Source organism: Fringilla coelebs (genome assembly GCF_963513975.1).
Source record: "Fringilla coelebs genome assembly, chromosome: 19".
NCBI classification, from domain to species: Eukaryota; Metazoa; Chordata; class Aves; order Passeriformes; family Fringillidae; genus Fringilla; species Fringilla coelebs.
In genome coordinates, this window is record NC_140045.1 from 9,927,034 (window position 1) to 9,938,130 (window position 11,097).

The 11,097-nt window shown below is 56.8% G+C and overlaps 1 protein-coding gene across 1 annotated transcript; it reads left to right on the forward strand.

Moving 5' to 3' along the window:
- Positions 1-3,127: 3,127 nt before the first annotated feature.
- On the forward strand, positions 3,128-5,568 carry GALR2 (galanin receptor 2; the record flags this gene model as incomplete). The annotated part of the gene is made up of 2 exons (XM_084218452.1): positions 3,128-3,468; positions 4,788-5,568. The coding sequence occupies 2 exons, from the start codon at positions 3,128-3,130 to the stop codon at positions 5,566-5,568; spliced, it is 1,122 nt and encodes a 373-aa protein (XP_084074578.1).
- Positions 5,569-11,097: the final 5,529 nt, after the last annotated feature.

Here is an 11,097-nt window from a genome sequence, read left to right on the forward strand (position 1 = left end):
GCCTGCTGCTCTGGGCAGCCCTGCGGGAGAGCTGCTTTAAATTCCCCCGGGCTAAGCACTAAAAACAAATCCTCCCAGCTCCAGGCGCCTTAACCCCTTCGGGCTGTGCGCCTGGGAAAGAAGAGACCGCCCTTGTCTCACCTCACCCCGGAGTATTTCACGCTGTAAGCACTTTAAGACCAGGTCCTTTGCACATGGGGTTGAATACCTCATTCGGGACAATCACCAAATTTGTTTGGGCACCTAATGGTAATATTTACAAAACCCCTTAAAGTTCAAACTGCTCCAAGAGCTGCTCGTGCCCCCAGACCCATCTTTGCCAGCCCTGGGCTCTGCCTGCCTGGCTGCACTTTGCTGTCAAACTCCCAGAAGCAATTTGGCTCCTCTCCCCTTCCAAGGGCTCAGCTGTGACCTGTTAGTCCTGATTCCAAACTTCTCCTTTCCTCTCACAGACAGCAAAGCTCAAAGGGGAAAAAAAAAAAAGAAATAAAAATCAACCATGTCCTCAAGTGGCAGCTTTCTGTGCACATCTTTTAAACTCTCTTGCTCCAGGCTCCCAATGCATCTCCCAGGGATTCATTTCATTCCCTGTCTGAACCAAACTGTGCTCCAGGATGATGCTGAACTAAGCAGGCACAGCAATTAAAGCCCATTTTACAAAAACAGCTCCTCTCTTGCAGCTGTGGCAGCTCACACAGGCTTAGGCTGGCACAGCAGCACCCACCCTCAGGTGCCCAAAAAGCACCCAAAGGACCTATTCCAGTGTCAGGACAGCCACCAGGTGTGGCACAGGAACATTTCTGCCACACCACCTTTCTTGCATGCTGGCAGGAAGCTTTGCTGCTCCTCTGGACTCTCCTGAAATCTGGAAGTGGGAGAATAAAACCATCAGCCACCGCCCAGGTGTGTGAATTCCTCCTGCAGAGCTGGCTCTGCCCTCCCCCAGGGCAGGGGCAGGGGGGTCACACAAACCTGCAGAGCCTTGAGGGAGCCTTGCAGAGAGGCTGAGCTGCCTTTGGTGTCACAGGGACTGCTGCAGAGAATAAATCCACAGTGTTACAGGCACTCACATCCCCCTGGCAGCCCCACAGCGTGCCTTTTTCTAATGGTTTTGGCCTTTTCCTAATGGTTTTGGCCATTTCCTAATGGTTTTGGCCTTTTCCTAATGTTTTTGGCCTTTTCCTATTGATTTTGGCCAGAGGGTCTTGATGCTGGGGATCTGGATCATCCTCCTGCACTCCTGCCCAAATAACCCTTCTGGGTCTCAGGACAAGAATATATTTTGCTGCTATTTATTTCTATCCTGCTACTTCCAAGTTTAACTGCTATTGGGAAGAAACGAGCATTTTCCCTCTTTTTTCTTTTTTAATAATCTCATTTTACAGCACAAGGATGGACCCAGCCTCTCTGCAGGCTGACCAAAGACACCACCAGTACCATCATCCAAATACCCTGTGGTGTCTGAGGACACAGGGCAGGTCCCACAAGGTGAAACCTCCCTGGGGCCAGGCTTTTCCACGAGTTTCCCAGCAATCCTCATGGTCGTGGCTGGGGATGTGGCACGGGAGTGGCTCCCTGGGGACATGCAGAGGAAGGCAGAGTGTCTCAGCAGGTCCTTGAGCCCTGTGGGGTGCCCAAATTTCTGCTGTGCTGCTCCAAATTGCCTGCTTTTCCCTGTGGGGTGCCATCAGGAACACGGAGCATCCTCGCCCCAAAGGGGTCCGGTCACCTCCAGGGGGGAGCTGGCTTTGTGGGGCTGGGCAGCCGAGGGTGGAGCGGGCTCCGTGTGCTCTGCTGGCCGTGTCCCAGGGCTGTGAGTGTCCCCAGAGCCCCCAGCACGGCGGGCTCAGCGCTGAACGCCCACTAAGAGAGCGGGGAAGCCGTGGAGAGAGTTAGTTACAGAAGTAATTGACGCATTCAATATTTCCCTCTCCACAGTAGCAAAACAAGGCAGGCTGGGGTGGGGTCAGACGGAGAGTCCTTGGAGGGCCGAATGCAGCGGCTGCTCCCAAAGCTTCCACCCGTGCAGGACCAAAAAGGCAATTTTGCAGGAAGAACACACGGCACGAAAAAGATTTATTCTCGCTGCCATGTATCACGCTGCTCTCCCAGCCGTGGGGAGAAGTGCAGGTTCTCCTGAAAACCGGGGCTCACCTCGGGTGTTGTGGTGCGTGCATTTCGCTGCCCGCTGGACAATGCGGACACCTTCGCGGGCAGAGGATCCCCATTCCTAAAATCCAGCCCTGCAGCCCCTGAGGGTGAACAAACAAACCAACCCTCTTTCAGTGGCTACCGAAGGGGGAGGCGATAAGAAAATCCCGCAGACGCCTCACTTTGGGTGCCCAGCTCCTTTTGGGGTGCCCAGCTCCCTTTGGGGTGCCCAGCCCGGCTGCCCCAGCCCCTCCGGCGGGGTAACAGCACTGAGTGACATTTCCCCCTCATCCCAGGGCAAACCCGGCCGGGCCGGAGCCCCTCAGCCCCCCGAGGGGAGCGGGGTGGGATCCCCTCCCCGGGGCGCGGTGCGCGGGGCCGGGCGGGAGCCGCGCCCGGAGCCCCCCGGGCCCCCCCGCTCCGCCGGCGCACGGAGAGCGCCGGAGCCGCCCCGCCGGAGCCGCCCCGAGCTCCCGCACACCCGGAGGAGGTGAAGGGCCCCCGGCTCCCCCGCGTCTCCCCCGCGCCCCCGTCGGCTCCCCGTGCGCCCCGGCGGGACCCCCGCTCGCTCCCCGTGCACCCCCTTTCCCGTGCAGCTCCCGTGCGCTCTCCGTGCTCCCCTTCCACCGTTGTCCCCCTTCCCGTGCATCCCTTCCGTGCTCTCTCTGCACCCCCTTCCCCGTGCAATCCCTGCTGACCTCTCCGTGCACCCCCTTTTCCTTTGCATCCCTGCTGCACTCCCCACTGCACGTATTTTCCTACCCACCCCTTTCCTGCGCATCCCCGGTGTGCTCCTCGCTGACCTTTCCCCGCACCCCCTTTCCCTTTTCCTCCCTTCTGCGCTCCCCACCGCGCTCTCCCCGCACCCCTGGTGCTCCCACACTGATCTCCCTGTGCACCCCCTCACCCCCTGTGCCCCCCGGTGCTTTCTCCACGCACGCTGCCCCCTCCGGCCCCTGGCCGTGCACTCCCGGCCATGAACGGCTCGCTGGCGGGCTCCGGGGGGGGCTGGCAGCCCGAGTCCGTGATCATCCCCCTCGTGTACTTCATCATCTTCCTCGTGGGCACCGTGGGCAACAGCCTGGTCCTGGCCGTGCTGCTGCGCAACGGGCAGGTGAAGAACACGACCAACCTCTTCATCCTCAACCTGGGGGTGGCCGACCTCTGCTTCATCCTTTTCTGCGTCCCCTTCCAAGCCACCATCTACACCCTGGAGGGATGGGTGTTCGGGCCCTTCATGTGCAAGGCCGTCCATTTCTTCATCTACCTCACCATGTACGCCAGCAGCTTCACCCTGGCCACCGTCTCCCTGGACAGGTAGGAGAGGGGACGGGGGAGGGGCTGCCTGCATCCTGAGGCTCTCCTTTCTCCTTTCTCCAGATCCCACCGGGGCACGGAGGGGACAGATTCCCCTGGAGCTAAATCCTGACTGCTGTGGTCTCCCGGAGCTCCTGGGGGAATCCAGGGGCATTTCCCAGTTGATGTGTGGAAGTGCAACCACCCAGTGTGAGGGGCTGCAGATGGGGATCCCTGGCCCCAGGGCCCAGCTGGAGGAAGCTTTCAGACCCCAAAGCTGTAGGACTGGGATTTATCCACAGGCCCCGGCAGTGAAGTGGGGATGAAAAATGTGAAAGAAGCAAAGCTCAGTCCCTGTGCAGCTCTGGCTCCTTCTGGGATGCACAGAGAGAGCCCCTTCCCTCCCAACAGCCCCTGGCAAAGCAGACAGACCTTGAGGAGAAAAAACCACTGGGATGTTTGACCTGAAACACTGATTTTCCCACCCTCTCCTTCTATTAGCAAAAAGGCCCTTTCTGTCCCTGTGCTGTCCCTTATCCCAGTGATTATCCCAGCCCATTCCAGGGTGGGTTTTGCTGGGAAGCCTGGTGCTCCTGCCTGAGCTTTACCTCAGTCCCTGCCTCTGCCGTGAGTTATGACCCTGCAGCAAGCGAGAGGCTGGGAGCTCCTGGTGCTGCTGCACTCAGTGCCCAAAGCCTGCGAGGTGGGATGTGGAAAGTCCAGGTGCCAGTGCCCTGGGAGGCCCTGGAGCCCCGCAGGATGTGTCCTGCCATCCCAGCACAGCCCTGCACTGGCTGCTGACAGCATCCCCAGGGGCTGCCTCTCCCCCTGTATCCCACAGAGCAGAGAGAACAGATGTGTTGAGCAAGGGAGGGCTTGCACAAGCCTCAGATGTGAGTGCAATTAAGGGACTTGCTAATTACAGAGCTGGAAAGGGGTGACGTGCTCTCACATGTGCCAGTACAAGGAATGCTGTGTCTGGGGTTCCTGGGCACTTGCCCCTGCCCTTGCATCCTCACTGCTCCAATCATTTATTCCAGACACTGATGGTGAAGTGAGGGTCTGTTGGATTAGGGGAGGGACACAAGGGGGCCATCCCCATTGTCCCCACAACCACTGCCGAGAGCAGAGGGTGACAGGACGGGGTCAGGGAGAGAATCTTCCTCAGTCCTTTGTGCTGCACAGGGTCTCTAAGAAGCACCAGGGAATCAGTGCTGTGGTTCACTGCCCTGGAAATCCCAAATCCATCATTTCTGCCCTTTCTCCAACCTGCTCCTGGCGATGCTCTCTCTGTGCCCTCCCCAGGACTGCAGCCGTGTCCCTCTCCCTTTGCCATGCAGGTATTTGGCCATACGATACCCCCTGCACTCCAGGGAGCTGAGGACACCCAGGAACGCCCTCCTGGCCATTTGTCTCATCTGGGGGCTCTCCTTCATCTTCTCGGGCCCTTACCTCAGCTACTACCAAGAGTTCCAGCTGGCCAACCTGACTGTCTGCCACCCCATCTGGGAGATCTCCCAGCGCAAGATCATGGACACCTGCACCTTCATCTTCAGCTACATCATCCCCGTGCTCATCCTGAGCCTCACTTACGTGCGGACTATTCGCTACCTGTGGCGGTCCGTGGACCCCCTCCAAGACATGTCGGAGTCCAAGAAGGCCAAGAGGAAGGTCACCAGGATGATCATCATTGTGGCCGTGCTCTTCTGCCTCTGCTGGCTGCCCCATCACCTGGTGATCCTGTGCGTGTGGTTCGGGTACTTCCCCCTGAACCACTCCACCTACGTGCTGCGCATCCTCTCGCACGTCATCTCCTACGCCAACTCCTGCGTCAACCCCATCGTCTACGCCCTGGTCTCCAAGCACTTCCGCAAGGGCTTCAAGAAGATCTTCAGCTGCCTCCTGCACAAGAAGACGGCACACAGGGTGCACGTGGCCCAGGCTGCCCCCACGGTCAGCACGCTGGAGGCAGAGCTCAGCGAGGTGACCCAGCTGAGCGAAGCCCTGCCCGGGCGCTCGGCCGTGCGCTGCAGGGCCCCTGCGCAGCCCTGGGGGGAGGCAGGGCTGCAGGGGCAGCAGCAGAGAGCAGATGGCTCCTCTGTCACCTTCCACGTCAGCTAGCAGAGCTCCCTGCCACCCCAGGGCTTTGCAGTCTCCTGCAGCAGTGCAGGCCTGGGGCCGGGCTACGTTTTGGGTTGAAATGGGTCCAGTTGAATCCTTTTCATTCAAATGCACTCAGATATCACAACGGTGATGGTGCTGATACAAACTCGGCCAAGAACCAACCAAGGACAGGATTTGCTTCCACCAAGCACTTGCTGAGAGCAGAGAGATCAAACCCAAACACCTGCTCCTCTGTCATGGATGGACTTACTCCCTGTTGCATCTACACCCAGAGCCTGTGAAAAGCTCTGGCCCCTCCAACCAGCACAGCATCTGGAGCTTGTGGGTGCGCTTTCAGGGACATTTGGAAAGTCTTGGTTTGTTTGTGTCCTGGTTTAGGAGCTGCATGCCGGGGCAGTGCTGGGCACAAACCTAGCTCAGGTAGGAAAATCCAGGAGCGAAGCACAGAAGGTCACCAAGGACCAAGGGCAGGGAGGCTGTTTGCCAGGGAAGCACAGCCATGGACCCATGGTAGGGGAAGGACTTTAATGCCTTTGCACAGCCTGGGGACAGCTCAGCATCTCAAGAAGGCAAGGTGCTCACGGAGACAAACAGGGCACTGACGTGGGACAGCCAGGGCTGTGTGAGAGCTGGGAGTGCCCAGCAAACCTGGGAATAAATAAAGCCCCTCCCCACCACCTGCCGTGTCCAGCTCCTTTGGGAAGCCCCCCAGCTGCAGTGGAGGAGCAGCTGGGGGCTGGTGGGACCTGCTGGATGCAGGGAAGCTGAGGGGGGAAGAAGGATGTGGGTGATGCCCGAGCACATCCCTGGAGGGGGGGGCAGTGTGGCTCAGGAATGTCACTGCACCCACCGAGTGATGCTGCCCACAAGAGGCTGCTGTGATTCACACTCCCACCTCTTAACCCTGCCAAGGCTCCACGGGTGCCTGAGCCCTGTGACTGCCACTGGCCGAGGGCTGTAAGTAAAATCCTTCCTTTGGTTTATCTGAAGAGCATCACGGAACTAGGATCAAGTCACCCTTTTGAAAACCCCGTGGCAGAGCACAGCCAGAGGTGGTGGCCAAAGTGCAGGGAGCTGGGATGAGCTCTGCATCCCTGAAATTCCCAGGGGTGTACCCCAACAGCTCCCATGAAAGTCAGGTCTCTATAAACTGCCATTACAGAGGCTCTAAGTCTGTCTGCACAGATTTCACTGTTGTGAATCCCCACAGCAGAGCTCCCAGGGCTGGGATGGGTACTTCTGTCCAGGACCCTCGCTCTCCCTGGGGCTCTGCTCCTGACACAGCCCTCCTCCACCCAGCCCCAGTGCTTGGCCTTTTTTTTCTTGAGAAGCTTTTGACTGTAAAACATTTCTTTTCCCCTGCTGAGTGTTATTATAACCAGATCTTCCTCTCCCCACAGAGAGGGCCATAAATCGGCCACCTCCTCCTATCAGTAACAGTGATATTTAGTCTAGTCCTGTTCCCAGCATAAGTCACAGAGAGCAGCATATAAGCAGCTCCATTAATTACATCTGCATTTATCTCCCTGCTCAACCCTTCACAGCCAGGGAAAACATTGAAGCAGCTGCACAAACACAGCTAAAAGCCTTACTTTCCTTGGGCTCTCATTTACCTCTGCTCTGAGAGCCACAGGATCTGCCTCCAACAGATCCCACACACACTGAGGGGTTCAGTCCACTCTCCTGGGCAGTTATCAGCTCCCCCTGGGGATGGAGGTATTGGCCAAACCCCTCTGCACTGCCCAAGGGCACAGGTGCCTGTGCTGGCATGGCAGGGGGGGCAATATCCCCATGGCCCCTGTCAGAGACACTGATTCTGCTCCCCCATCCATTCCCCCCAGCCCTTCCAACAGCCTCCCCAGCCCATGGCTGACCCTGCCCTGCCCTGCTGACTGCTCTAGAGCTCCCCAGCCACACCATGACTGCTCTGAAGACACGTCCCAGGACACCCCTTCCTCAGCTCCCAGCCCAGAGCATCACTGGGGCCCCTCTGGGCAACACTGGCACCTGCTTATTTCTGGTCACTGCTCAGCAATGAGGTCCCAATGGGTGACAGCAGGCTGGGGAGAGGCTCTGCACAGCTCCCAGCCTGGGGGGCTGCACCCCCAAATCCCCACATGCACAGGGCTCACATGGCTGCTCTCACCCTCTGCAGGGGCAGAGAGGGGCTTGGTGATGGTTGGACAGCAAGGTCAGGTCTCTGTGTTGCGACACATCCAACACCCCTCCTAATTTTATGGATCTTCACCCATCCATTGACTCTCACTTGACTGCAGGTGTGAGAGTGAAGCCTGGGCCAGATCATTACACTGTTCACAGCAAATTCAGAATTAGAGAAAAAAGCCCCCTCCAGCTTATCTGACATTGTCCCTGCTCTTCTGAGGAGGAAACCATCGCCCTCACAGCCAGCCCGTGCCTGGATGAGCCCTCCAAGGGCAAACACAAGGTTTTGCTGCCAACAAAAACCATATTTAGAAGCTGCTTTCCCCCTCAAATAACAGAGCATATCAGGCCCAGCTGGAAAAGACAAGAGCATCAGGATCTGCTGACATTCACCATGCTCCCAGCTGAGAGAAATGGGCTCCTGGTCCATTCCCCTGGGAGGTTTTATCTTAAATTAAGAGCACTGCAAGTCCTTATGTTCCAGTTAAAATTTAATAAAAGCATATTTAACTGGAAGTGAAAAATGAATAGGCTGAACTGAGCTCCCATCAAGCCCAAGAGTGGGCAGGGAGGTGAGGGACACTTGGCTGAAACCTCAGTTGGTGTGAGCTTTCCAGTGAGCTTTCCACACAGATTTATCACTAGGGTTAGAGAAGTTATTTTGATTTGTGGCTTTGTTTTCAAATATTTACTCTGCCAAATTTGCTCCCCAGTCTGAGAAGGCAGCAGAGAGCACCCCTAGACCCTAGGACAGCCCCCAGCATGGGTGCAGGCAGCTAAAAAATAAGGGAGAAATGGGGCTCTGGCCCCAAAACCTTGGATATTAGAGACACATTCCCTGTGTCAGGGCAGAACAGGAGGTGAGGAAAGGGTGTCAGACCCCACAGGAGCCTTGGGGGAAGCAAAAGGGGAGGCAGAGGGGGTCCAGCCCCATCTGTGGCCCCTTGCCATGGTCTCAGGTTAACTCCAGGCTCCACTCTCAGCTCTCAGAGGGGCATGAAGGGCTCAGCTGGGAGAGGGTCAGGCCGTGCTGGCCACCACGGTGGCTCTTAATTAACGTGTTGCAAACACATTCCTGACCATAAAAAGGCAGGGAGCTCACAGAGCCCTCCCCTGGCGCTGCACGGGGCTGGACACAGCTCAGCCTGGAGGGGAGGGGTGAGCTCAGGAGGGGTGAGCTGAGGAAGGGGTGGCTCAGGACAAAACGTGCTGCTGCTCCCAAAGCAGGTCTGGCTCCCCACATTCATCCCCTGGGCAGGGAGAGGCAGACAGTGAGGGAATGCTTACAGCCAGGCTGAGTGGGAGCCTGGATTTAGGGAACAGGGACCAGGTGGCTCAGGTTTCCCTTTAAGTCAGGGAAATGAGGGTCTTGGTTCCCACCTGGGAGCAGCAGAAATTACCTGTTCCCCCAGGGAATCACCACCTCCAGCTCCTCCTTACTGCACAGATATCAGCCCCCAGCAGCCTCCTACCCCCCTTCCTTCCTCCAGATGGAGCCAGGGCATCCCTGAGGTAGAAACAAGGCAGTCAGCTACTGGGGCTGCTAATGGAGGGACCAGGAGGGAGCAGGAGATCTTACATCCCGGGACCAGGAGGGAGCAGGATATGTTACATCCCATCTCTGGCTACATCTGCCCCTCAGCCCTGGTCTGGTACAGCTTTCCTGGGGCAACAGGCTGACAGCAAATCCCAGAAAGGCCTCTTTTGGTGGGGGGATGCAGAGGCATTCCCAGAACCTCTGGAGAACAGGATGTGGCCCTATCCCAGACCCTTGGACGATCTCATGCATTTTCTTTAGGCTCTGACTGGCACAAAAGCATCAGCTCAGGAAGGATTTCAGCTCCTGCACACTAAAGCCCAGGTGCTCAGTAAAGCTGCAGGCAAAGCTCCCCCTCCCCTCTCCTGGCTTTCTCTGTGACTGTTCCAGGTGAATTGCCTCACCCTGGGATCAGCTGCAATAAAACATGTTTTACAGCTCAGCATGAATTCCACGCACTCTCCTCAAGAAAGAAATTCATATCAGACTGCTGCAGTGTTAGAAACAGATCCAGAAAGATGCAATCCAGCTCCTTCTGGTGAATGTCAGGGTGTGTATCCAGCAGACTCAACACTGCATGAAACACAAGTCAGCAGAGCTTTGCTTATGTACAAAAACACTGCCCGGCGCCTGCCAGCCTCCAGAGGCTCTTGGATCTGGCAGAGGTTAAAAACAGCAAGTACAAGATCTCAGCTTTCCACAGACATTTGAGATTTCACAGCAGGAGGAGGGTTTCTGCAGGGAGGGCTCTTGTGTGGGCACTGTGAGCCTGCATGGTCAGACACATAAAAACAGTCAGGTGCAGTCAAGACTTGAACTCACCCCGTGGTCCAGCTCTGGGCTGGATGAGCCTGTCAAAACTGCTGTTTTCAGACATTTGCTACACCAGGCTGAGGAAGAGGAGGCCAGGGGTTCAGAAAGAGCAGGAGCTACCTGAAAAACATCTGTCTGAGGAGGCACAGCCCAGGCAGGCAGCTGGGTCTGCCACAGCACAACCTGTGCTCTCATCCAGGTTCTAACATCCAACAGCTCTTCCACTGCTGGGCTGATCAGACCCCAGCAAACTCTGCTGTAAACGCTGCTCAGGTGAATAATGGATTTGCTCCAAACTGCAAAGCAGCAGCTATTGTGAGTGCTCCTCGCTCTATGGAAACCTGTGCTTCAATTGTTCCAGGCAAACAATGGAGCAGGCAGCAGGAGAGGGAGAGGGGAGCAGGAGGTGCCTGGCCAGAGACCACAGGTACAGCACAGGTGCCCCAACACCCTGAAAAGCCTTGGTGCAAAGTGTCAGAGTGCAGCTCCCCTACCAAAGCCTGCCAGGAATGCTCCAAGGCACGTGGGAGAGCAGCACTTGCTCTTCACATGATACCCACAGTTAAACAAAGGGAATGGGCTTGGCTGCTTGCAGGGAGGAGATGCATCAAATTTAGGAAGACAAGAGACAAAGAAAAACAGGGATGGGAGGAAGGTGCTGAGTGGAAATCACTATGGGAACATTTGCTCTGCCTCAGGTCAATAAGGAGCAGCACCCAGCCAGGGCACAATGGAGCTCCCTCTGCTTTCACTGCACTGTCACAGCTCCAGGCCCTGCCACCACCCCACTGCCCCTGCCCCACGTGGAACAGAGCACTGATACAGGTCTGGTTTTGGGGTAAAACATCCCTGTACATGACTGGACTGCAGCCCTGCCAGGCACCCCCAAACCCCAGAGCAGCACTGAACCCCGAGACTGAACTAACAGCTGAGATGAACAGTGTGAAAAGAATTTGGGATCCTACAGAACTGAAATTCCCAAAACCCCTCAGGGAAGCAGGTGGCACCATTTG